Consider the following 27990-nt stretch of genomic DNA (forward strand, 5'->3'; position numbering starts at 1 on the left):
CCATTTCACAGGGGAAAGTATAAAGAAAAGAAAGAGAAGGCAGCAGCAATTAGTCTGTAATTCCTTGAAACAAGTTTGCCGCAAAGAATGTAGACAATCCTGGTAATAGGCCCTATTGCGGCACGGGCTGGTGATTTCATATTCAATGACTTTTCAAGACTTGATCAAATGGCGAGCTGCCGATCCACTTACAAGAAATACTAACTGAGTGATAATTTAATAGAAAAAAATATGCAGTTCAATTCCAAAATATTCAATTATTGTGCGATTTTAGTGCTTAAAATTTTAGTAAAAATAAATTTAGCTCTCAATATTACTTAGCATATGTGCAGTTTAGTCCCTAAAGTTTTTGCAAGAGTAAATCTAGTTGTCAATGTATCCAATTTGAAGCAGATTTAGGACATTTGAAAATTTTTTCTCTATTACTGAGACAATTTAGTCACGTCTAATAATAGTTTAGTTAAATTAAATTTCGAAATAAAGAGGCAAAACAGTAATTAACTTTAAGTAACAAGGAATAGCAACTCACATCACATGCTAACTAATTAACTAGTAAAAAGTAGGAAAATTTTTGTCTAAAGAAAATTAAAACTAGACAGAGCATCCTGTTCATTGATCCAAATTTTATTTTCATTCTCTATCGCTATTGCCCCCAATCTTTAAATCTCTGTGCTATTATTTAAAAGTATATTTGATGTCTTTAAATTTCTGTGCTATTATTTAAAAGTATATTTGATGTCTTTAAATCTCTGTGCTATTATTTAAAAGTATATTTGATGTCTTTAAATCTCTGTGCAAAACCCAGTTATCGTGTCTTTAAATCTCTGTCTAAAGATACGAATAGCCTTAATAATTTGTTTCAGTTTGTGTATATTAATTATTTGTTAAGACTATTTATTTTTAAATATCTCATTTTAGGATGGAAGCTGGTAGCGGTAGTAACTCACAATGTTCACCGGGGGGGCCATTCAATAGTGAGGGATCTGCAAGTCAGCCCCAAGGTCATAGGCAAAAGACAGATATAGCATGGGGATATGTTTCTGAGGGCAGAAATGCACAAGGAAGAAAAACCATGACATGCACTTATTGTTTTAAAGTGTTTCATGGGGGTGGCATCCACCGAATGAAGCAACACTTGGCAGGAGTAACGGGCAGTGTTACTTCATGTCCAAATGTTGATCCAGCAGTGAGGCTTGCAATATTAACATGTTTGCAAGAGAATGATAAAAAATCTAAAGAAAAAAGAGGAGATTTTGGGGTCGAAAGTCCTTTTGGTCAACCAGTGCACGAATTTGTCGGTGATGAAGTGCAAGAGGTTCCACCTCCTCGAATAAGGGAAATTTCAATGAATGAGGCTGGTACATCATTAGGTAAAGGAAAGAGAAAAACCACTGCCCCTACAGGTATTCGTGCTTTCTTTAAGGGTGGACGTGATAGTGCTCAACCTACTATCAAAGCTTGTTTGCAAAGTAAGGATAAATGGCAAAATACTGATATGGTCATTGCTCTTTGGTTCTATGATGCATGTATTCCCATTAATGCTGTTAATTCTCCATTTTTTCAAAAAGCTATCGATCAAATTGCATCGATGGGTCATGGTTATAAAGCTCCATCTTATCATTCTTTGCGAGTCACTTTGTTGCGAGATGCTAAGAAAGATGTGCAGTTAGTTGTTGATTCATTTCGAAATACTTGGGCTGAAACTGGATGCACTATAATGGGTGATGGATGGAAAGATAGTAGACAAAGACCATTGATTAATTTTCTGGTTTATTGTCCTAAGGGTATATCTTTTATCAAGTCTATAGATGCATCGGACATTGTGACAAATGCAGAAAATTTGTGCAATCTGTTTGTTGAAATTGTTGAAATGGTTGGTTCAAAAAATGTGGTGCATTTAGTCACTGATAATGCTAGCAATTATAAGGCTGCTGGAACTTTATTAAATGAAAGATATCCAACTATTTGCTGGTCTCCATGTGCTGCCCATTGTATCAATTTGATTTTGAAGGATATTGGTGAAATGGGTACTGTTAAATCTCTAGTGGCTCTTGCTGCTACAGTAACTGTTTTTGTGTATAATCATAAGTATGTTCTAAATTGGTTGAGAAAAACTAATGAGTGGAGGGAGATTATTCGTCCGGGGGAGACTCGATTTGCCACCACTTTTATTGCACTAAAGAGCTTACATGATCACAAAGACAGCTTACAAGCTTTAGTCACTAGCGGAGATTACAAAAAGTTCTTGAAAATGAACAAAGGAAAAGAGGTCAAACAAATTGTTTTGGATGATAGATTTTGGAATAATTGTTTGATTACGGTGAGAATAATGGGTCCTATTATTCGGTTGTTGAGAGTTTGTGACACTGATGAAAGGCCTTCTTTGGGGTATGTGTATGAAGGTATGTTTAGAGCAATTACTGGAATCAAGAAGTTGTTCAGGAGTAGTGAAAGACTATATAAGCCTTACATTGATATCATCAATGACCGATGGGATAGGATGTTGAGGAAAAATTTTCATGCTACGGCATATTTTTTAAATCCCGCTTTTCAATATGACACTGCCACATTCTCTACACATCCAGAAATTACAAATGGTTTGTTGGATTACATAGAATCAAAGGTGGATTGCTGTAGTGTGGAAAATTTAACAAGAGAAATTGGAATGTATCGAGAGCGGGAGGGAAGTTTTGGCAGAAAACTTGCTATTCTTACTAGCAAGAAAGATAGACCAGGTAATTTATATTTTTCTAGCATTTGAATCTCTCTAATATATATATATATATATCTAATTTATAAATATTTTGTTTATATTTAAATTTTGAATATGACAGAGAATTGGTGGAAGCTCTTTGGTTGTGATGCTCCCAACTTGCAATTCGGGTTTTGAGTCAAACAGTTTCTTCTTCAGGATGTGAGCGTAATTGGAGTGTTTTTGAACGTATTCATACTAAGAAAAGGAATAGGTTGGAGCATCAAAGGCTCAATGATCTTGTATATGTGCATTACAATTTGCGTTTGCAGTATAGGTATATGTAAATGGTTTATTTTTATAAATGACATTTCATTCTTTTTAAGAAAATATTTTAGTACTAACTAAGTGTATATGTTGTGTGTATATATATATATGTTGTAGGCATAATCAGCAAAAGAGATCGTATGATCCCATTGATTATGAGTCAATTGATAAAACAGAATTTTGGGTGGTTGAAGAAGAACAAGAAGGGGAGCTTGATTATGAGGAGTTAGAGGATGAGCTTGAAGAACTTCCAATTCATGGTCAATGTTCAAATTCTGAACAACTTGAAGGTTAGTTTGACATAAATCATTAGTTTGATGCAAAAATAAAGCTAGTATGATATGATATTCAATTGTTGAATATGTATATAATTAAATATGTTGATTTTTTAGATAATGAAGATGAAGCAGAAGATGTTGATTTAGAAACATTTCAGCGTCGAAACTTTTTTAATGATGAAGATGATGATTGGCATTAAATGTTCAAATGGTAATTGGTATAGAATTATTTGTACTCTTTTATTTTTATTTTTAAGATTTGTATCAGTTGGTGTGATGAAACTAATATGATTTTATACTTTTATCACTTGTCAGTGATTCATATAATGGTCTTGGATGATGATGATGACTTGTCAAGATGGCTTTTTTTGAAGCTTTGTTGTCCCAGAATTATGAAGAAGATTATAGAAGCTTCAGAAATTGGACTCGTTTGGACCTTTTGATTGTTTTCTAGACTTGTATTGTTTTTTGTTAATTTTAATATTTAGACAATTGGACATGTAAGTTTCATAACTATGTTAATTGTGTGTGTTAATTGTTGGATATTGCTCTTATATTTATTGTGGTTCAGCATTTATATCTTATTCTATGCATAGGTGTGTGTCTATATTGAACCGGTCCGACCGATTGAACCTCGACCCTTTCACCTCACCGATTCGATTGACGGTCCGGGTTTGAAAACATTGGTCACGAATGATCCTATAATCTAATGATGTCAAAAGTCTGACAAAATGTTTGACCACGCAGAGCCTTGTATAAAAGTGAAGAAAATGAATAATACATCAGAAGCAATATTTCCTTTGCACTTCTTCTGAGTGCAACTGTGTTCTTGCTATAACTTCCGTGTCCGAATCATCTACCATACAAGGTACTGATTCTCCCTGATCGATCTTGCAGTCAATTTTTTGTTAATTTTTCACCAGTTTATTTGGTTCTTCTATTAATGTCTAGTTGGTTGAATGATTCAGGAGTTTTTTAGCATATTTGTAGGACTATTAATGATGCTAGGAAGCAAAATTAATCAATTCTCTTCAACAATGATCACCTGCATGGACAGAATCAGGGGGCGGGGAGGGGCAGCCGCCCTCTTGCCTCCATGCCCCAAGACTCTATTCACATTCAATTTCCCATCGAGCATAAGTTTTCAACCTATTATGGTGTTTTGTATCACTATGTATTTGATTGTTTGCTTTTCTTAAACTAAAATCCTAGTTTTGTCACTCATCACCTTTGCCTGAAATTAAGATCTTCTACATTTTCTTTTTCAAACATTCATATAATTTTTTTTTTTTTGGAAAAAAAATGTTAATAGAATCTTATCATGAATATAACAAGAAAACATGTCTTGGCATATATCATTTAGTCGTTCAGACGAGTTCATTTTAGTTAAATGTTTACTAATGAACTAGATTTTATTTTGATTACCACATACTAGTGATCTTACGTACGTTGAATGAAGCTAACAATATTTTGATTTTTTTTTAGGTCCCGCTTAAGAATTGAATGCACGTTTTCAAGCTTTCACTAACATGGATTGTGACACTCAGAAAGATAGGATTAGCGATCTTCAAGAAGGGCTTCTTTCTCACATCTTGTCTGGCCTTCCAACAAAGGATGCTGTGCGCACCTGTGTTTTATCCAAGACGTGGGAGATGAAGTGGAATTGTATATGGAGTCTTGATTTCTACGATAAATTGCTTTACTTGAACCAGGTGATAGACAAGGAGAGATTTAGCAGTTTCGTTACGAAAGTACTTAATCACTGTCGAAATACAATATTTCAGAATTTTAGGCTCATATTGTCTCAAAAGTATGATCCAAATCATATAGTTGCATGGATTTCCACTGCACTGGATCATGATGTCAAGAGCCTTTATCTACATTATGATCGAAAAGAAAGCTTTGAGCTCCCGAGTTATTTTTTGGAGTGCAGATCATACAGGAAGTAACGATTATGATGGCTTGCACTCCGAAAGCTTCTCAGGTTACTCCATTCAAGAACTGGAAAATTTTATTCATCGAATCAGCCAAATTTGTTAATGAGAGTAATCTAGATGCCTTCAGTTTGTCCATCTTCCCTGTTCTAGAAGAGCTTACCTTGGTCCAACGTGAAGGTTACCTGAATAGAAGCTCCCCGTCTTTGCCGATTCCACTTGACCCATGGTTCAAAGACTCGGCTGAGTCGTCATCGTTTCGGACTTTCAATACGATATCGAGATGATACGATTCTAAGATACTTGACTCGTCGAAATGTCATTGTAAAGAGTTGAAACGGCCGAATCACACTGCATCACTCTGAGTCATCTCAATTCAACTTGAATTTTTATTATTTTTACTAATTTTTTAAATTATTTTTGTTTATCATATTTTTATCAGTTTTTAGAATATTAAATATTTTAAAAATTTGTGTCTCGCCGAGACGGCGACCGATATGCCAAGACCGATGTGGAATGGCTCGGGCCGCGACCGCGACTTTGAACCATGACCTGACCACGTGTAGGTATCAGAATGGTCGTGGTCAAGTACACAACTGCCATATCATAATTTCAGGATCCTGTCTCACAAAATTTAGATACGAGTCTAATAACTTCAGAGAAAACACAGTTGATTGATGATTTAGGTCATTGATGAAATTTTGCTTGACATTAGTGGTTTTCCTACATAACCCAACGGTCATTGAAAATTATAGGGTATTACGGAGGTTGTAATTGAAAATAAGTGGTTCCTCGAAACTGCATGTTTCAGTCCTGCTGATGGCTTTTCCATTCTTGATGCTATTGACAAACTTGGCGGTAAATTACTCTCTGATTTGGTCATGCAAACTATGAATGAAATACGGAAGCTTAATTGCAATGTGTCGCTGAGTTGATGATTGTAGAAACAACACAGCATCTTAATTGCACTTTCTTCCCAACTATGAACAAAAGACTAAGATTTGTAGCTTTTATTGGTCAACCAGAATCGCTAAGGAAGTTTCTGTCTGGACTTCCGAAGATGGAAGTCCTAATAAAGAGAATTAAATTTTAAGATCTAGGGTTTAAACTAACTAATTTTAATTTAAGGTTCTCTGCGGAGTAAAAAGTCCTGTTAGGTGTTTTACAAGCTTAAAGTGATAGATGTAGAAATCTCACTTTTTTTTTTTGGCTTTTGGGGTCAAAAGTCATCCTTTTATATATACCATAACTTTGATAAATACAGAATCATACACAAACTAACTGGCAACTGCGAGGAATCACCATGTGCAGCTTCGAGAAGCCACACAAGGAAACTATCCTGACATCTAGTTTTGCACGTAAAAAAACTATCCTTCCACTTAGTTTAGTTAATAAGGTTGATGGCAAATTTTGATCGCACAAGTTGACTTCTCTATTAATAAAGAAGAATGTACAATGCCAGAATGATCTACACAAAAACCTAATATCATTTACAAATACATCAATCTAAAATTAGTCAACCCCATGGATTGAGATTAACAGTTTTCCTTCCTAACCCTTCTCTCTCTCTCTCTCTCTCTCTCTCTCTCTCTCTCTCTCTCTCTTCAAAATCTACCATAAAACATAATATTTTTCCCAATTCTGTTAGTTTGGCTTATTAGTGCTACTCTTTTCCGTTTAAAAATTTCCCCCTTATAATTGCTTATACAGTTCTTTTAGTCTGTATTCTAAAGGCATGTGATAAGAGGTGGGTCCAATAGTTAATTGCGTGTCAAATTTTAAATTTTCTTTTCTAAAATTTGCTAAATTCAAGGGGTGAATAATATTGTTTGGAATTTATAGTTAGCCCGTCCCTATGTTATGTATGCTTATCCTATGTCCTAAAGGTAAAGAATAGAAAAATCCTTCCTTCTATTTGGTTAACATCTTAGCATGCAAATTTAGCTGTTAAGACGAAAATTGCATATAGAACATTACATCTTGACGTATTTGCCAGGGGAGGTTGAGGATACAGCCAGAAGGAGCAATAAGTTGCTTTTTATTTGCAAATGTAAGTTGTTAGAGCAAAGGCAGCGGAAACTATAGAAAGGACTTGTTAAAACCTTTCTCCTTCACATTTTGCAGAACTTGTACTTTTATCCAACTAAAGTTTTGCCCTTCAAACACCATCATCTTTCAACTTTCCTTTATTCCATTCACTAGTTTTTTCAGCCTCACGCAATGCGTGAGGATGCCCTGGGTCTATGTTAAACACGTTCAAATGAAGACAAGTGAATTAATATAAAATAGTTATATATTAAATACATGATGGGTGCTAGTAACTATGGGGAATTTAACTTTAGGTAAATTGGTTACTGTCGTTATTCGTTTACTCAATTTATTTATGAAGTTGAAGAGATTTTTGTACCTACTGGACTTGGACTACTAATTGACTTAATGTGAGATATCGATACGATATATTAGTATTGATATATTAGTATTTCATATCTGCAATAAATTATCAACGATCTAACAGTCGTCATGTGTGTGAGTGTGTATTTTTTCCTAATTGCACTGATAAATAAGACCTTGAAATTAGGTTATCTAACATTCTTAATGTAGCATTAATCAGTAAGTAATGACTAAAATTCTGTAGAATTATAAGGCATGGTTATCTAACTTTTTTAATGTAGCATTAATCACTAAATAATGCCTAAAATTATAAAATGGGTTTATCATTTTCTATTGTTTGAATGAGCTTTCAAACATATTTAAAAATATTTTAGACCAATGTAAAATTAAATTAATTTTTTTTTGTATATTCAATGGCTTTTTTCTTTTACATTAATAGGTTTGGATGCATGACATATAATTTTTATTCAACTATATCCCACCGTGAGCTCGGTTTATATATACTATCATTTCTCCTAATCAAGATTTCATATTGGATCCTTTTTTTTTTTTTGTTGCAATTCAGATGATTGTTTGATTGATAGATTAAAAGTGTTCAAGAATGAAGGAAGCAACAATGGTTTCTTTGGACAAGACATCATCTATTGAAAATGAGTCTCGGATTCTCAATATTGAACGACTTCAACTTGCAGGGGTAAATATACATATTTTCTTATTTTTCTTTTTTCTTCCCTTTTTTTGGTTGTCCATTCTTTGTTTATTTTTGGAGATTTTAATGATTTTGGTTTTGATAATTTGTAAAGGAGGCAGCACTTTATGTGGTGAGTACGAGAAGCATGGAAAAAGTTCTTTGAATTTTCACTAAGATAATGGCTTAGATATATACAATATCCAACGATTTCTTGAGTTAAAAATTTTTCCTTTCTATTTTCTAGTTTCTTTGGCTCTATAATTCTTACTCATTTGATGATTCTTTCGGTAATTTGGTTGATATTTTTTTTTGTTGTAATCTATATCATAAGCTGGAAAATTATAGGTTATTTTGTATTCTTAAATCATGTGCTAAAATAGGTGAGTTTCTCTGTTTCTTTTTCTTTTTTTTATAAAAGTGGTATTCAAAATCAAGAGATAGTTGGAATCTTGAAATGGTGAATTCCAAATCGACTTGTGTTTACGGATAGATTGAAATAAAATGCTAAGAAATAAAGGATGGATCTATTTTACAAATGGGGTGACAAACTCGTGTTTAAAATTAGAAAATATGTATTTATAGAATCATTTTTTCATACTTGAAAGAAAAAATTAGGACTATTGTAAAAGTTCAAAAACTATCTGTGTTGTCCACAAAAGAGAACAATAAGTCAACAAAAATTAGAGTCAAAAAATAACAAAATTACAAAACAACCAAGCAAATATAACACACATGTTGAATGAAAGGAAAATAAATGGCATGATTGGAAAATATGGCAAACACCTAAGGCTAAACGAATACTCGTAAATAGCTAAGGTGGCCCATCTCTCCGGATCACAAGGGGCAACAATGACTCAAACAAAAGAGGTACAACGACAAATAAATTACAAAGGAATCACAATACTATAGCATGCATCTTCCGGTGTCTTGAGTAAGAAAGAAACAGCAAATGGCATTATCGAAAAATGAAGCACCACTAAGGCTAATGCTAATCACATGAAGAGGAAATGTTTCCATCCAAGAGAGCCACGCGGACAGAAGTGAATTTCCAGCAAAGCCACCACCACGCACCACCACTGAATCGCAAAAGACCAAACCACCCCTCAAGTTCACACAAATCGCACTATAATCAGCCCAATTTTACTGTAGCAATCCGAACTCCCGCTTTTAGTATAGTAAAGATTTGTAAACTTAACTTTACAATTGGGACCAATGAGCAGCTTTGTAAATTTGCATTGTCCAAAAGGCCCACATTTGTCAAATCAATTGCGTAGAGACTGGGACGTTTCTGCTAGTCTTATCCACCACTTCTCTACATCCCACTTCACTGACTTCACTCAATGGTGGAATATGTAGAAGTTAGATGTGCCAATGATGGAGGTAATTAAAATGTTGCATAAAATAGATGTAATGTAATAGGACTTGGGGCACAATGGTTGTCATGTCAACCATTTGTACCGATTTTTATCCAATTTCACAAGATGTAACTCATTTTCTTCGTGACATAACTAACTTTTAACAAAAATATGTCAATTTTTGTCCAATTTCACAAGATGTCTTTTTCATAATGTAACTTACTTTTTACGAAAAATAACTATAGAACAAATTATCGTGGATCCTATACATGGCATTGAAAACACTATATACGTAGTAATCTATCCCTTACATTCTTTTTTCATAACATAGTGATCTATAACAAATTATTGTGGATCCTATATATGACATTGAAAACACTATATACGTAGTAATCTATTCCTTACATTCTTTTTTCATAACGTAGTGATCTATACAAATGAGCTTGGAGTTCCTCTATCGGACTCAAGATAGCCAAGCCAGCGAATGCCTTTGAGATAGTACAACTTCATTTGCTGGACTATACAATGAAACAATCAATGCCTTCATCGGCCGTCTTCTGCAGAGATGGTCATCTCGTTGATGGAGATTGTTTCTGCCTTACTAGACAAAGATGCAGATGTACTAGAAATGCGTCTTCTTCCTACAAAAGCTGGTTGATTCGGACTTGGAAGAGTAGTTGTTTCGCTACTGAGCATAATAAGAACATTAGACATGGTGGGACGATCACTGGGATCATCTTGTACACATAAGAGACCAATGTTAATGCTCTTCAGGACTTCTGTTCCATTGCATGATTCCAGCAACCTCTTGTCAACTAAATCCAATGCTTTCCTTTCTTGCCACAATCTCCAAGCCTGAAAGAGTTTTAAAATAAACACCTCATGTCAAACCAAAACTTTCAAAATCTCAGTAGAGATACAAGATTTGAGAAATGCATACACTCACATAGCCTAAAAGACTCAAGGCTTCTTCAGACTGATAAAATCCAGCAGTGTTTCTCTTACCACTAACAATCTCAAGTATAATTACTCCAAAACTAAATACATCTGACTTCACTGAGAATAAACCTTCGATTGCATACTCTGGAGACATATAGCCACTGCATCACGAGCAATCATGAGAACAGCAATAACCTAACAATAAATTTCATGAGACAGGCTGAGAAACGCAATGAACTTACTAGGTTCCAACTACTTTTATTGTATTTGCTTCTGTTGCTTTGCCTTGAACTATTCTTGCCAAGCCAAAATCTGAAATTTTGGGATTCATCTCTTCATCTAATAGAATGTTGCTTGTTTTCAAATCTCTGTGAATTATCCTCAACCTTGAATCCTGGTGAAGATAAAGAAGTCCCCGTGCTATTCCCAGAATGATGTTGAATCTCATGTTCCAGTCCAATATGATGCAGCGCCCTTCATCTTTACAAAGTGGTAAACAATTTAGTGGATGGTCTAGCAATAAAAGGGCGGTATCTAAAATTACATTTGGTTGGACTTGATGACTCCAAAAGGAAGGGGGTTACCTAGTCGACTTAAACAAAATGGAAACAAAGTCAAACAAAAGCTTCGAAGACTAACCAAATATAAAGGTGTCTAAGCTTTTATTTGGCATGTATTCATACAGAAGAATTTTTTCAGGTCCCTGGATGCAGTAGCCCAAGAGTCTAACTAAGTTCCGATGTTGTAGTTTAGCAATCAACACAACTTCATTTCGAAATTCCTCCATGCCTTGACCAGAGTGGCTTGACAACCTCTTTACTGCAATTTCTTTTTCTCCAGGGAAGATTCCCTGCAAGAGTTACCAATTGAAGCTAGTGTTTGATGGAGAACAGACTAGTAGAGATTGGAGTGATAACACGTACAACATGTATAGTTACCTTGTAAACTGGGCCAAATCCTCCTCTGCCAAGTTTATTTGTGTCTGAGAAGTTATTTGTAGCAGCTAGTATGCTTTCCAGACTGAAATAGGGTACATCAACAATTTTATCATCCTCATCAACCAATTCTGCAGCTTGTCTTTCACTGTCGTCCAAGTAAGGCATGGGATTCCCTGGAATGCTTTTTTCAGTCTCTGACAGGGGACAAAAGTTAGCAAAAGTTAGATTTATATCTACCTTGGAAAATGTTTGAACCAGAGTGCAAAAAATGGTTGCGTAATTAGGGTCGTTTGCCACATTGATACCTTTTCTTTTTGCCATGATCCTCCTGTAAAAGGAACAGGTTAAGGTGCCAGCAAGTAAAACTACAGCAATCACTGTGGTAACAATAATCACAGTGACACGATTCACCGATATTGATGGATTTTCACGTTTTGAGCTTGTCCCTTCTGACTGGTTTGTATTAGCCAGAATTTCTGCAAAAGCGAAATTAACTGTTAAACAGAACAAAGTGATGCAAAAAACTTTACCTCCAATAGATATGATGAAATACATCCTTTCCTTTTTCATCAGAAACATGATATCAACTGCAGAACAATAGCTACACACCTGAAATGCACTTTAAGGCTTGGTTATCCCATTTGTAGTTGGAATTGCAAAGACACCTTTTCTGATCATGCATTGCAGTTGCAGCACAGCTTGAATCTGGCCAATCCTGACACCCATTTGGTGAACTGCAGATTGGCTCGAATGGCGGGTTCCAACTTATCTGTATTCCTTGTTCATGTTGAACAGAGGGATGATCACTGAAGGTGAGTGATTCGTTGTAACACCAGTTAGTAACGCTAAATGGCAACGACTGATTAAGCTGCAAAACTCTGCCTACTGAAGTCCTGGCAGCACAATTCTCAGCCCTTAGGCTATTAACTTGGATAACAAATCTCCTGTCATCCTTATTTATGTTAATTACTTCATATCTATTGTCCGATGTAAAGAAGAAAAGTTGACCTGTGGATTCATCACAGGTGAAGCTTCTGTATGAAGGATCGCCACAGTTAGGCCCGGTGGCTAATGGATACGGTACTATATTTTTACCACAAGTCTGACAATCACTGCTTGTTGTTTCTGCAAAGCATATCTTAACAATAATCAAAAAGCTTCTCATGCAGACCTAACAGCTACTTGTTATTACACATTCTCATGAATTGGATATCTGTCAGTTTTAGTAGAAAATATCATGCACATAGTATAAGTTACCATAATTCAATCTGATTGTGAATGAGAAATTGCGTATAAACAACTGGCATTGTATGGATCGTATGTTGATGAAATATTTTAAAGAATTATGTCAAGGAAAGGGTTACCTATTGATGAAACTGGTATACGAATTGAGAGATTGTGGCCACCATCAACATATTCCTGTAAATAAGTAAGCACAGAAGTCCAAATCAAGCAACTAGTTCCACTTCGAATGTTAAATCCAGCATAACAGTATGCCTGGCATGCACAATCGCTGAGACAGTTCTCCTGTCTGCACGTATCCTCGCTGTCCGCATCAGATAGGCTGTCCGGTTCCCTCACTTTCATCAACTTCAAATTCAAGAATGTGTCTGGTTTGGAGGTCTTATTGCATATAGCCATCTTCCTTTCACAACCGCCACTAAAATCTCCAGTATTCCAAGCAGCAGGAAAGACGGGCCTGAATCCTGGCAGACAATCACAATTCAAACCCCCACTTTTGAGATTACAGCTCCCATAATCACCACAAGGGTTATAGACACTACAAGCATCATGGGGCTCCTTCCACATCAATGACCATCCATCCTGTTCCCGACCGTAAAACTGTATCTCTCCAGAGGGATTCATCAACAACCTAGTATTTGCATAAGAATCTAGTGCTTGCGAATAGTTTAAGCTAGAATTTGCTGAACCAGGATTATTTGAAGAATATGCACTGGAAGATTTATAAGTAGCCTGATCAACACTACGGCTAAAATTCGATAAGAAGAAGGCCACAGAGTAAGGCAGTTCATCAGAACCTGATTGATCACTTTTCCAGTGCAGTTCTGTTTTTCCCTTCATGATCTTGTGCAGCCTATTTTCTTGATCTTGCTCAAATGTGAAGTTCCCAGTTGCAGGATTGCCAATATCCATCCAGGAAACCAACTTCAAACCTCCATCCATCTTCATGCCAGGAAGAAAACTATCAGTTGGTTCAGCAAAGCTTTGCCATAGGATATTTCCTGAGCTCCCATCAATCAGTACCAAATTCCCTGAATCCAGCAGCTTCAGGGTCCTGTTAACAGGGCTAGATCTTTCAAGCGTAGTATTGAAATATGAAGTTCCCATCTTATCCACCAACTTGAGATTGCCATCTTCACCTATGGAAAAGTTTCCAGGTACATATGGTAACGGTGCATCTCTGTTGGCAATCCATACAACTGTTCTTGGACTCAAGTTGTAATACCATATGCCTACGTATCTTCCAGTATTAATGTTATCTTCAGGATCGAAGAAGCCCAGTTCAAATCCTTTCCCAGCGGATATTATAGTTGTGCCATCACCTGGCAATAAACTGTTAGAAGTGATGGTGTCTCTTGCTACACATGATTGGAAGTTACTAGTCTCCAGTACTACAAGTAACAAGAAACTCAGAGAGATGCCGGCAGGTTGCATATGGTTTTGCAGATTAACAAGTGTTGGCCGTTTAATGGACTAAACAGAAAATTAATCTCACTGAATAACAGAGGAATTGCTGTTTTGATAGGACCATGTTACGCAGGCAACGTGAGATATATGGAGAGTTGGAGACTATGCGCTGAATCTTCAAAAAAGTTAATTGACCAATTATTCTAACTTTCAAATCAGGACGAGTATGACAGCATTTGTAAGGTTGGTGAAACCACAAATCTGTGCAGTTCTCAAATTTGTAGAGCCAAAATTAAATTGGGTTCACAAAATAGAACTGTCTTCTATATTGTGTTATTGCTAAATTCATCACCATTCTTAGGACAAAAAATCTCAATAACTATTAAACTATTATCCATATTGATTTTTGCCCATCAAACAATTTTTCGTCATAAATTAATTACTAAACTAAGTAATGACCACACTCATGGCCATTTCATCGATTACTATTCTTAATCTACAACATAATTTTGACAAAAAATACTCGTAATGGACAAATATACCCTTGCATTTTAACATGTGTTCTGATAATTTTGTAGATTAAATGCAATAATCGATAAAATAACCATGGATGCACTGGTTAATTAATTTAGTTACTAATTTGTGATGAAAAATTGTTTGATGGTCAAAAGTCTATACAAGGGACAAATTTTTTGCCCCCATTCTTAAAATTTTAGTGAAATATCTAGTGTTGCAATTCCCAAATCCTAATAGCCCTCGATAGAATTACTTTTTACATTTGGTTAAAGTACTCAATAATACATTGGATAGCAACAGAAAGTTCAGGTACAGCCCACTTGCCAACTCACTCCTCAAAAGCCACTTACTTTTTTTTGTCAAAAAGCAGCTAGAAATTTACTACTCCCTCCGTCCCACTTTGATAGTTCTGTATTCCTTTTTCATCTGTCCCAAATTATAGTCCACTTTTCAATGGAAAAATGTAGTTGTATTTTAATTTTTCTAAAATACCCTTATTCAATGTAAATAGTTGTTACTATAAATCTACCTCATTTAATGAGAATTGATTCTTTTTTTACCATCAATTCAAGTTCCCATAAAGTTGTGCCATATTTAATGTGAGGGTATTGTAGAAAAATAGCAATCTAAATTTACTTTTCCAACAAAATTAACTATTTTTTTTAAACTGTGTGAAAAAAGAAACAGGACCATCAAAGTGGGATGGAAGAGTAGGATTTTATTTGTGACCTTTTATATCAAGCCACCCAAGGTGTTTCATGGACGTGATGTTTATTATTCTTTGCCCACATTTTGGAGTACGGAACAAATAATTAGAGGTGGCAAGACGGAAAAGAATATTCTCCGAATGTGTTGCAAAATGCAAAGTCTTCTTCCTGCAATAGTTACCATTTCACAATTAATTTCTCTTTACGTCCAAAGTTGTAAGAGTAGAGATGGCATTGGGCATTATTAGAAATGGCAAATGGGGTAGATGGACAGGAACAAAAAGTCTATACTTCTGTTTATTCGTCATGCAACTGTTTCTCAAAATAAATATTTTGTGTCGAATTTCGTTTTAGTCTTTACCTTGAATTATTGGACCCAAAAAATTAATAAATATATTAATTTGATAGGCCAATATAAGTTACTAAATAAGGTGCTTCTAATCACCAATTCAAAAAATTTTTTACCGTTATTATATTTTTTTGTGTTATAGCAACTAGCTAGACTTATTTCTTTTTTTAAGAGTCTCAATGCATTCTACTTATAGCATTAAGGGAAAACAATAGGGACAAACTAATATCTTCAAATAATTTACCCACATTAGCAACAATCAAAAGGAAAAAAAAATTATCACACAAAAAACTTGAGTGTCAAAGAGAGTCAACACATGATATTCACTTATATGATGAAAAGCAGGTGAGAACATAATAGGTTAGCATCTGTAAGCAACCGAAACGGGAAAGCCTATTGTTATTACGTAGAATAAGAGGAAACAGAGCCAAGGATAAGACAATCGAAGATGATGGTGATGGCAGATAAAGAAAAGAGAGAGAATTTTCTCATAAGGAAAAAAAATTAGATTAAAGATATTAATAGGGGAAAAAAACAATGAGGTAAAGAAATTGATGTGATGTACCCTGAAAGTTTACTTGCATTAAATACATAATTTGAAATTGTGTTTATTTAGAAAAAAAATTGTTTAGAAATAAAATTATTCGTTACAAAAATTCAATAGATTGGATCTCATGGGACTCCAAGTAATAACCAAGTATGCCCATTTTTTTTATTGAAAATTGTTGAGTTTAATTTCATTTAAGCCCAATCCCATATATCATAAGTCCTGTTTGATAACCCAATTTAACACTTCAACTTAATGGATTCAAATCTTAATATGTTTAAACGCGTTTGATAACAAAAAATTGAACATCTGAATTAATTAAGTGGCACTGAATCTCTTAGGCAAAACTTGCTTCCAAATATAAGTCATAAACTATTTACTAATTATTGAATGTGATATACATTCAAATATATTTAATTTAATACTTAACAATTTAATAATTTAATGGATTCATACTTCAGATTTCAAATTTCAGTGTTATCAAACGCACCCTTAAACTCATAAGCACTAGCTGGCTACGCAGGAGTTCTCAGATAATGCATTGCACGGAAAAATTAATGTAGCACATCTGAACATTAATAGTAACAGGAATTAGGCAATTATGCAAAACTAGATACACAAAAGTACTTTGAGAAATAGAAAGCTAATTCTACTTTGATGTAATATTAGCCTGGAAGAAGTAAAAGTATATACTACTTCAGCATTTGTGGTCAAACTAAATATAGCGATTGCAAACATATGCTAGAGATTGAAGAAAAGGAATGGATTGAATTTTGCTTGCACAAGTTACTGGCAGCAAGATTTCTTTTTTTGCCTTCTAGTAGTCCTTGGGTTTTGATTTCAGTAGTGGCTGAGCCAGAATGTACGAAAGGAATGCAACTCGCGAATATTGAAAGTAAATATTGTGCAAGTCTTATGAAGAGCAGACATTAAATTTTTCTATAAGGCAAAAGTAAAGCAAGTGAAGTAATATATAGGAGTATTAGATCAAGAACTTAGAGGGAGCAAGAGAAGGACTTCAATGCAAAAGTGGTAAAATTCCATAAGAATTAAGAGGAGCTGTTAAGATTTATTTTTAAGGGACTGAAGTGAGCCTCTTGCTACGTCTTTGGACTTGGATCTTGTTTTTGTAGGTCAAATTCTAAAGATTTGATAAATGAATGTCAGTTGTAGTGATGAATACAACGTGTACTGTGTCCAGTGGTCCTGTTCCTTCTTGATCAATCAAACTGTTTATCGATTCCTTTCCACAACTGTGGGGAGCTGATAATGCCATAATCACAATTTTAATGTCACAGCTATTTTTAGTGAAATGTAAAAACTACTTACTAAATCTAACGGCAAATGTATATTGGGACTCACTCAGACCAATTGTCACCTCTAGCATCACTCTTTTCTCCCTATCTCTAATGCTGCAAGCAACTTTTGTCTCTTACTCCATCCCGAGTTAGCCTCATAATTATAATATTATTTTGGATAAAATGTAGAAAAATTTCGTGTGGTTTCGCGGAAAGACAATTGGCCATTTTATGATTTCGAAATGTCCACATAAGTTCCTTGTGACGCGGAATTAGACTTGCAACCTCATTACCTACGAATTATGTATAATTTTTTTTCTTTTTAATATTCTTGTCCTTTTTTCATTTTATCTTCCTTTTCTTGTTGGTGTTGAAATTTCCATATGGCTTTCTCTTTCTTTTGTTTTCTTTTGATTTCACTTTGCCTAAACATCTTGGGTACTTCTAAAAATTTTAAATTTTTTAGAGTATTTTAAAATTTTTAAAAATTATCCTCACCTTCCCACTCCTCTTTCCTCGCCGTCATCCCCCTTCACCACCGTCTTCCCCCTTCTCTTCTCTTCCCCACCTCCTTTAGGAACGCTACACTACTAATGAGTACAACTTGTGGGCTCAAGCCAATTCTTGTTTTCTCGTCTGGGATGTGATTTACTTGATGCAGCAGTGGCTATGAGTGTAAAAAGAATCGAGAGGAATAAAGCAGAAATGGCCCAGCAGTGTGCAAAGGTGCCAGCAGCTTGATGGTCTTGTTAATTGACAATGAAATTAGACTGCAATAGAACCACTGCTCGCTAGATAAAAAGTCATATATGTGTCCAATTAGAAAGGCACACATCTTACACCTGATCTACAACTATTTAGACCGGTTGGTGGAAATCACTTTCCAATTCATCATGTGATCGGAAGGAAAATAGGGCTCACAAGTAGGGATGGCAAAGGAGTAGGTGCCCGAAAGGGTAGAAATGGGGCGGGAGCGGGAACAGGGCAAAATATTTCCCCCATCTTAAAACGGGGGTGGGGCAACACACATCCGCCCCATCCCCTGCCCGTCCCTACATACATTTAAATATATATATATATATATATATATATATATATATATATATATATATATATATATATATATAATACAATTCTAAGGTAAATTCTGTAATGTATTCATGTAATCCAAAGACAGGTGTGGAAAGGTAAAAAATATGGTAAAGAAGCAGGCACGTGGAAAGGTAAAGAATATGTCAAAGAAACTGACATGTACGGATGATGAAAGGAATATGTTTACAAAAGCAAATTGTGACCTATAACAGGCACGGGCCGGTTTAGAAATATTGTGTATGGCAGAAGCTGAAAATGTATTAGGGTGTCACGGAATTAACATATATATAATGGGTCTAGAAATAAAACACCGAAGAGGAAGCGTAAGCAGTACTAAACACAGTCATGCTTAGTTTTGAAACAACGTATGGACATTATTGAATAACGAGTTGAGAGCCTTTAAAAAGTGAAACTTAAGAAAATAAATGTTTGAAACATTAAGTTTTTTAATTATGTAATCTATTTTGATTATCGCTGTTCTAATATATAGTCATTTGGAGGATTTCTAGAGCTGAAGTACTAAATTCTTTTTGGACTTTTAATAAATTTGAGTTATTTTTCTTTTGGTTTCTCACTTTTCTAACAACTTTTATCTAACCTACTAAATTTGAATTATTGAAATTGATTTTAATTGTTATATTAGTAAAATATTAACATTTGTGGAAACTGGGTTCATGGGAAGACAGATTGTTGCATGTTTCATATTTAATTGAATACAAATATCTCTCCTTTACATAAAGCGTCCAAGACTGAGGAATAATGGATTCCAATTGATTCTCCCGATTATGGGTATTACATCAACAAAATACTATCTATTTATGGGCATTTTACTCTGAATAATTACAATTATGTAAAATAAATAAATAAATGTTTATAACTAACATTGAAAAACTGTTACACTAATATTTTTGTGAAAGGTAAACTGATTGTCCTGTATTTAGCATAAACTGATTTTGAAAGTAAACAATAAATTGCCCATAACATACTTGCTCTTTATAATTTTTTTTGCATTATATCAACAAAATACTAGCTATTTATGGACATTTAACTCTGAATCATTACATTTATGTAAAATACATAAATGTTTGTAACTAAAATTGAAAAAGTGTTACACTAATATTTTTACAAAAAGGAAACTAGTAAATTTTGTATTTAACAATTTTTAAATATGTGAAAGTAAAAAAGATTGCGCCCATAACATACCAGCTCTTTATGAATTTTTTGCATTACATTAACAAAATACTAGCTATTTATGGGCATTTTACTCTGAATCACTACATTTATGTAAAAAACATAAATGTTTGTAATTAAAATTGAAAAAGTGATACACTTATATTTTTACAAAAGAGAAATTGGTAAATTTGTATTTAACATAAATTAAATATGTTAAAGCAATATTAAAGGTGATTTTATTAGTTACTTAATTTGTTGGTAAGAAACAAAGCTTCTTTTGCAAAATTTGTTCATTAGATTTTTCCAAATAATTAGGATATAAAGGTAAATTTTCACAATCTTTTGTTAGCAATAGACCCCAATTTCCTCCTAGGCAGTGACGAAACCAAGATTTTTTCCTTGGAGGGAGGGCCAAAATGATTGACAAATAAAATTATTTTAATATGTTATGTTCAAAATAATTTTCATCTATTTAAATATATGGCATCCTAAAATATCAAATATTAACTTTAATTATAAAGGTATGTCTATTTAATAAATATGTAGTATAGTCATAACTAAAATTAAGATAAGAAATAACATTTGATTAAATATCTTATAGAAAAAAAATGCACTTTTCATCCTCAAAGTTTCACCCCAAACATATTGCATCCTCAAAGTTTCGTAATTTTGGCCAATTAAGGACAATTGACGAGAAATGAAAAATTGATCGTTAAAACCAACGATTTTACCCAACAAAAAATGGACAAAACCGAATGAAGCCATTTTTAAAGGAATAGTTGCAACGGACAAAAAGGTCAATTCTTCTCCTTCTTCCCTCTGGCTTTCTGCAACTCCAAAATGTTTTTGCCAATTTTTGGAGTTTTAACGACCGTTATACAACTTTCAAAACAAATAAATTCATTCTAAATTTTTATTTGGGATTATTTCATAAACCAAATCGTGGTCATTTTCCGTAAAGTATCACTTTCCCATAAAAGACTAGCTCTTTATGGCTTTTCTCCATTATAAGAACAGAGTACTTATTTTTTCATAATTAAATTTATTTATCAAATAAAATAAAAATAAATCCATTTTCTAATAAAAGACTAGCTCTTTATGGCTTTCCTCCATTATAAGAACAGAGTACCCATTTTCTCATAAATAAATTTATTTATCAGATAAAATAAAAATAAATCTATTTTTCAATAAAAGACCAACTTTTTATAACTTTTCTCCATTATAAGAATAGAGTACCCATTTTTTCATAAATAAATTTATTTATCGGATAAAATAAAAATAAACCCGTTTTTTAATAAAAGATCAGCTCTTTATGACTTTCTTCCATTTTAAGAACAGAGTACCCATTTTTTCTCAGACAAATTTGTTTATCAGATAAAATAAAAATAAACCCATTTTTTCAATAAAACATCAGCTCTTTATGACTTTCCTCTATTAAAAGAATAGAGTACTCATTTTGAAGGCAAAAAGGAATTTGTTTATCGGATAAAATAAAAATAAACTCATTAATGTCAATATTGAGATATAGCAAAATGCTAGCCCACCTCTCAATGTGATTTTCAATGGGATAAGATTTGCACAGTACATATAGCAAATTGTCATAGCCCCTGTTCCTTCACATGTGTGTAGAGGCGGTAATTGTCATGGATTGCTTACAACTTATTCCCGCCAAACCTTTTCTTATAATGGAGTTTCTGATTTTATCCAAGTAATAAATTACTTCAGTGAAAAAAGGAAAAATAGAAAATTCATGGAGGAAAGTCACAAAGAGCTGGTGTTTTATTGGAAACCATCGACCCCTTACCAAAGACGATCAAATGCAGCTAAATGATTTTCTTGCAAAAAAGTTGCCGAAAGCAGCTTTGTGACTGTAGTTGCTACTTTTTTTTTCAACCATTTTTTTAGCAAGAGGTATCATTAATGTCAATATTGAGATATAGCAAAATTTGTATACGAAATAACAAACCAATTTGTCATTACAAATACAAAACGAGCAATAATATATTACAACCAATACTATCAACAGTACAAAGCACAAAGATACTCAAATCAAATTCTAATTGGGCTTTAATATGTACAACCAAAATTGCTTAGGATAACAAATGCTAAGATAGACCCTGTGCCAATATACAATGAATATCATGTTTGCATTAATTGGCGAAGTCCATAATCGAAGTAGCTTGTAAGAGCTTCATAGCCATATCATGTTTGCTCTCCTCCACCATTTTTTATTTCTTCAATTACATGCGTATCCATTTCTGAATAAACCAAAGCACAGAGTCAAATACTACTAGAGAGACGCGACTACATATATAAACCTCCTTGGAGGAAAAGAAATACTCTGTACAGATTATAAATCAAATGAAAATGACATTTTACATTTCTATTGGTCAGAAACTTTTAGTGAATATCAAATTTTGGTTCAAGACTATTAAAAGGACCGGTTACCTGAGCTGGGTGATGGTGTTTCATGTCTTCTCGAGGTCTACTAACAATGTCTTGTTCATTCCTCGAAGATGATGATTGACCACCTGATGGTGATGCTGCATCCCCTCAGGTTGAAGAAAGTGGGACTCTCATGATTGTTCAAATCAAATGCAGCTTTGTTTTCACTTGGGTCATCAAACACAGAGATTCTGGGTTCAAAATATGGAGAATCCAACGTTATCTCTCCTTGTTTACTCAGGAAGTTAAGATGAGGATCACATTGAATAAGCTTTTCGAAATGCTTTCCCAACAAGTCTTGTCGACACTGCAGAAAATGACGCCTGCTAGAAATCCCAGAAAAAATGCCAATCAACGGTGAGTTAGACCATTGCTGTATTGCACTTAGACTCCAGAGATTGAGCAAAACAACGAAAAGAAAAAACTGTCACTTTAAAAAAAAAAAATTAGAGCATCTCTCATCTCTTAATACCTTTAGTATCAAAAAGCTACCAAATATATTTCAAATGTCCAATTCGGGATTACCCTTCTCCCCTGTTTCTTCTCCCCCACCCAATTAAAAAAAAAAATCATCTCTTTGGTGATAAAGGGAGAAATGCTAAAAGCACAGAAGGCTAGAATAGAGTAAGTCCAACAATTGATTCAGTCGTGAGTCGCTGATACTCATAAAAGTCAGCATTTCTCTCTAAAAGCTCGTAAGATAGGAACTTGGAAGTCAACATCAGAGAAGAGAGGTGTATGCAGACTATTGTTCAGATACATCTGCGGTCAAGGCAGTATAGATGTGGTGATAACAAATCGCTATCTATATAATGCTGAGATGTTACTGAGAAAGTCAAAGAACCACCTAAGAAATAACAAATTAATGAAGTAACTCAAATGGTACAAATCAAAATGTGGGGGTGGAGAACAAAAACTCCTTGCTACATAAATAAACAAATAGGACACATACAGTACGGAACAAGTAGCTTGTTGCCTAAAAAGTGCCATTTAAAAATGGCAACACAATAAACTCGTGAATGAATGAGAGATTACCATACCTTTGTATGCTGGCTTGACCCCCAGTAAAATCAGATGTTGCCTACCACAGGGTATGCTTCCTGGGCTGTGGATTTGTCTGCCTAAAGAAAAGAGGTTGTCCTGCAAGCTACACCATTAAAAAGAAAAAACATGTTTTCACTATAAAAAGTTCATAATAACAACATACAAAGTAATTAACAAAGACACAGTAAGTGTTGCTAATACCACTACATCCAAAGTCCCCGGTCCGTCATCAGGATAATTCGCCTTCAAAGCCATTATATCAGACCATTGAATTTCAATCTTATTCTTGAGCCCGCCATCAAGAACCTCCCGTACAAGCTTATGCTTTGCAAAATAACACTTTGCTACCAAATCCCCTCCATATCTTGACTTATACTAGAAATTAGAACAAAGACATGCAATCAAAATTAACGAAATCACAAGCAATCCAATAAAACAAGTTTCTAAAATCCATGATCCAATGCAAATGTATAAATATACCACCCGGGTCCCAATTCGCAGAATAGTTGCTGGAAAATTTGAAGCCTTGAGCTTCTCAGAGGAACCAGAAGCAGCGGCCCCTTTAAGCTCTTTTTTACTGGAACTTTCACCCTTAGGTGAGATAGCTTGAGAAAGCCTCATTTGGATCAATTCCAAAAGGGAAGGACTTTTCCTCAGCCTCAATCCCAATGGACTCGGCTCATCTAATGGGTTATACTGAGCCAGCGGTGCCACCGGAAAGCCACCCACTTCCCTACTTCCCTGCTGCTACAGCCAAACCCCCCTGAAAGTACATCAGAAATTGAACTTTCCAATCATACAGACAAGACCACATAGAATAAAACCAGGAAAAAAAAATCCAAAATTCACACAAACTCTTAAAAACTGATAGATGTTCAAGATCCAATTTTGACGGGCCGTTTTCATTTTGCCTTCCAGTAAGACCCATTTCTCTACTCTAACTGAGATAAGCATTTCACTCTAATCCACTGAAGTAGAAGTCTACAATTTCAAAAAGTTTATCTTGCGATTGTTAAATTGACCAAAAATGCAAGAAAAAGGCAATTGACAAAACAGAGATGAAAATAACATATTAAAAAACCTACACCATCGCTTTTCCTTGAAGTCTGCCATTGCATCGGAAGGGTCTTTAAAGTGTGTCCATGATTGTATAAATTCAGATCTAGATGCTAGAGAGGAAGAGAGGAACCATATGTCTACGGGAAACTGAAAATTGATAGAGAGGGAAAGAGGGATAGAAGGAGAAAGGTGCAGGGAAGGTTGCGATTGAACTTTCAAGTGCTCTGATCTGAGAACAATATTTGGGAAAGTAGCCTTGCAAGTATGGAAGGCTTGGAATTCATGTGGTGCTAGGCTTGACAAGTGCTGTGTTGGGAATGGTTAAAAAATTTTCACTGTGCGGCTCTGCTAAAAATTGGAAGGGAGCAAAATTTTGAAATTTTCACAAAAAAACACCCATGATTTCTCACCAATAACATAGAAACTTTGGCCCACTAGAATCAGTATTTGGAGGGAAGCTTTCCCGCGCTCCTTTTGGCGAGAATTTTAAGCGAAAAAGTCCTTGCCGCTAATACCCTTTTTTTTGTTGTGAACGGAGGAAAAATCATAAAGAACTGGTATTTTATTGAAAAATATATTTATTTTTTCATTCGATAAATAAATTTATTTATGAAAAAATGGATACTCTGTTCTTATAATAGAGGAAAACTATAAAGAGCTTGTGTTTTATTGAAAAACAGGTTCATTTTTATTTTATTCGATAAATAATATTTTTTTTAGAAAAATGGGTACTATATTCTTATAATGGAGGAAAGTCATAAAGAACTGGTTTTTTATTGAAAAAAGAGTTTATTTTTATTTTATTTAAAACAAATTTATTTATGGCAAAATGGATACTTTTTTCTTATAAGGGAGGAAAACCATAAAGAGCTGATGTTTTATTGAGAAACGGGTTCATTTTTATTTTTTCGATAAATAAATTTTTTTTATCCGATAAATAAATTTATTTATGGCAAAATGGGTACACGGTTCTTATAATAGAGGAAAGGCATAAACAGTTAGGATTTTATTGAAAAATGGGTTTATTTTTATTTTATCTGATAAATAAATTTTTTTTTTTTTTGGAAAATGGGTACTCTGTTCTTATAATGGAGAAAAGTCATAAAGAGTTCATTTTTTTTTTATTGAAAAACAGGTTTATTACAATTTTATTCCAGCCAACTGTGACCCATTTTCCCACTAGCCTAAGTTAAACAGGCTAAATCATTGAGTTTGTTAACCACAATCAAAATTAACACAGAAGCAGCTAACTCAAATCACTCAATCCTTTATGGCTTATACCAAATGAATACTAGGAAGCTTATTTGAAATAACAATAAAATATTTTATAAATGATTAAAATTTAGTACATTAGTTAGTAAGTACTCGTAACATACTTGTATAATGAATGATTATATGTATAATTTAATATTCTTTTGTACTTATATATTTTAAAATATTTTGTGAAAAATATTTTGACCTTTCACATAACCTTAGAAAATAATAAAATTTTATCGTATTATAAAATAATAATTTTATCTTATTATATTCATAGGTGTTAAGTTATAAAAATTATGATATAGAAACAAGTGATATTCTACATGTAACTAGGAAGATTTGTTGTTATTATTATCTAAACTTTCAAACTTTTCAAAAATTGAAAATGATTACAAACTTACTTTTCTACAATTAGTATAATTTGTTAATTAGCCAAAATTCTAGCAAAAGACAAGCAAATGCAACTTGTAATCAATCCATTCTGATGCATGTAAAAATAAGGTAGCATTGTGCAAATAAATAAAAAAATCCACTTTATATAGTTCATTGTGACAATCAGGCTTATCCCTACTTTTGTTTGAGTTTTGATTATAATGGATATAACCTATTCCCTCCAAACCCCAAATTTTGAATTATAACATTCAACCAAAACATGCTCAAACTCTCAGGCTCGGTCATACAAGGACAACTAGTGTGAATATTCGTACTACGCACGGTGCTTACATTATTAAAATAAATTAAAAAATTATACCATTTTAATTTGAAAAAAGTTAAAAAAATTATACCAACATAATGAAAATTTAAGATTTGTCTAACAATAGTTCAAAGTATGACAAAAACTATAAATCATTCAAGAATTGTGTTTTTGCGGAAGATGGATCTTAAAATAATAATAATAATTTATATTAGAAAATGAATAATATATGGATAGAAATAAATGTAATTGCATGTTTTATTTGATTTTAAAATGGAATACTTACCAACATTATGCATTCAATTTGATAATCTTGTACAAAGGTGCGAACATTTTTTACACCAATCAACTTTTAGTATGAAAAATAATATTGGTGGTTTAATCAATTCTATTGAATTTTGAAGAATTCGTACTACAAAAAAAGTTCAACAAGACTTGTATTTTTTTTGAAGTGAACTTGCTGAATCTTTTTAAAATATTTCATTGGGATCACTATGGTGTGAGATTCGCTTTGTGATTAGTTTTTTTTTTCCTTTGTAATTTTGTAGGTTTGAAATTAAGATGCCATTGAAATCAATAATGGAACCAATGGGGGCTAATGGAGGTCATAGCCCTCCTCCCCAAGTTTTAAAAATTTTAATTCATATTATATAAATATTTGTGTAAAATAAAACAGGTCCTCCAAATTTATTATAATTTTAGTTTATATTATCAGAATATATATAAGTATATATGTGTGCGCGTGTGTGTGAAATAATTACATTTGGGTGGGATCACCATAGTGTAAAATTCATTTTGTGATCAGTTATTTTCTCTTTTGTAATCTTGCAGGTTTGGAACTAAGACGCTATTGAAATTTGTTTGGATAGAGTGTTATTTAAAATATTATTTGAAATAATTACAATAGTACTTTTTGTGATATGATGTATGTGAGATTAGGTGGGTTGAACAATGTGTTTATGATGTAAGTAAAATATTATTTGGAAAAATCTGCTATCCAAACACTCCCAAACTAATAGGGGCTAATCGGGGCCATAGGTCCCTTCTTCCCAAAGTTTTAAAAATTTAAATTCATATTGTGTAAATATTTGTGTAAAAAAAAGTTAGCCCTCATAATATTTTTATAATTTTAGTTTATATTATGAGAATATATATATGTATATATGTATGCGTGTGTGTGTGAATTAGCTACCTTTGAATTAATTTTTTATTAAAAATTATTTATTTTTTAATCCCTTTATAATTTGTGAATGATTGTGAGAGTAAATTATATTATGACAATAAGATACGTTGAATTGTGAAAATTGTAATTTAAACAGGTTACTAAATTTTGGATATTTGACTTTTGTAGTTGCGAATTTCTTAAATTAAAGATTAGTTATTACTATCAGTGATATAATAAGTGTCAGTAATAAATGTGAGATGTGAATTGAAATTTGCAGCTATCATTTTTCAGGAGTGGTTATTATCTGTTAGTTAATTTTAGGAGTTTGAATTTTATGGAGTAGTGGAAAAAATGTGAGGGAAATGTGGGAAAAATATGAGCATGATTATAGGATTTGTAGGAGCGGTTACATGATTAGTTAAGAGATAAACATTTTTTAATTATAAAAAT

The 27990-nt window shown here is 33.5% G+C and overlaps 3 protein-coding genes and 1 long non-coding RNA gene across 8 annotated transcripts; 2 read left to right on the forward strand and 2 right to left on the reverse strand.

Annotated features, from left to right (window-relative positions):
• Positions 1–919: 919 nt before the first annotated feature.
• On the forward strand, positions 920–2890 carry LOC113739065 (uncharacterized). The gene is made up of 2 exons (XM_027266311.1): positions 920–2735; positions 2835–2890. The coding sequence occupies exons 1-2, from the start codon at positions 920–922 to the stop codon at positions 2888–2890; spliced, it is 1872 nt and encodes a 623-aa protein (XP_027122112.1).
• Positions 2891–3198: 308 nt separating this feature from the next.
• On the forward strand, positions 3199–3881 carry LOC113738782 (uncharacterized). Its single transcript, XR_003460215.2, has 3 exons — positions 3199–3309; positions 3412–3508; positions 3613–3881. It is a non-coding gene; the product is annotated as an uncharacterized lncRNA (long non-coding RNA).
• Positions 3882–9871: 5990 nt separating this feature from the next.
• On the reverse strand, positions 9872–14404 carry LOC113738781 (G-type lectin S-receptor-like serine/threonine-protein kinase At4g03230). Its single transcript, XM_027266049.2, has 8 exons — positions 12910–14404; positions 12155–12670; positions 11851–12021; positions 11546–11739; positions 11247–11457; positions 10850–11087; positions 10615–10768; positions 9872–10523 (listed from the first exon to the last, which is right to left on the reverse strand). Exons 1-8 carry the CDS (start codon positions 14219–14221, stop codon positions 10212–10214), a joined length of 3108 nt encoding a protein of 1035 aa, XP_027121850.1. The 5' UTR covers positions 14222–14404; the 3' UTR covers positions 9872–10211.
• Positions 14405–21793: 7389 nt separating this feature from the next.
• LOC113738773 (uncharacterized) lies at positions 21794–24718 on the reverse strand. 5 transcript variants are annotated; one of them, XM_072046148.1, is made up of 7 exons: positions 24451–24710; positions 24221–24346; positions 23846–24128; positions 23567–23740; positions 23362–23468; positions 22325–22644; positions 21794–22134 (listed from the first exon to the last, which is right to left on the reverse strand). In XM_072046148.1, the coding sequence occupies exons 3-5, from the start codon at positions 23984–23986 to the stop codon at positions 23403–23405; spliced, it is 381 nt and encodes a 126-aa protein (XP_071902249.1). In that variant the 5' UTR covers positions 23987–24128; positions 24221–24346; positions 24451–24710; the 3' UTR covers positions 21794–22134; positions 22325–22644; positions 23362–23402. The 5 variants fall into 5 exon arrangements, with proteins under 5 accessions (XP_071902249.1, XP_071902246.1, XP_071902245.1 ...); XM_072046145.1 differs by lacking the exon at positions 24221–24346 and having other exon boundaries at positions 22325–22647; positions 23846–24109; positions 24451–24718; XM_072046144.1 differs by lacking the exon at positions 24221–24346 and having other exon boundaries at positions 23846–24109; positions 24451–24716.
• Positions 24719–27990: the final 3272 nt, after the last annotated feature.

Source organism: Coffea arabica, chromosome 4c, assembly GCF_036785885.1.
Source record: "Coffea arabica cultivar ET-39 chromosome 4c, Coffea Arabica ET-39 HiFi, whole genome shotgun sequence".
Lineage (NCBI taxonomy): Eukaryota > Viridiplantae > Streptophyta > Magnoliopsida > Gentianales > Rubiaceae > Coffea > Coffea arabica.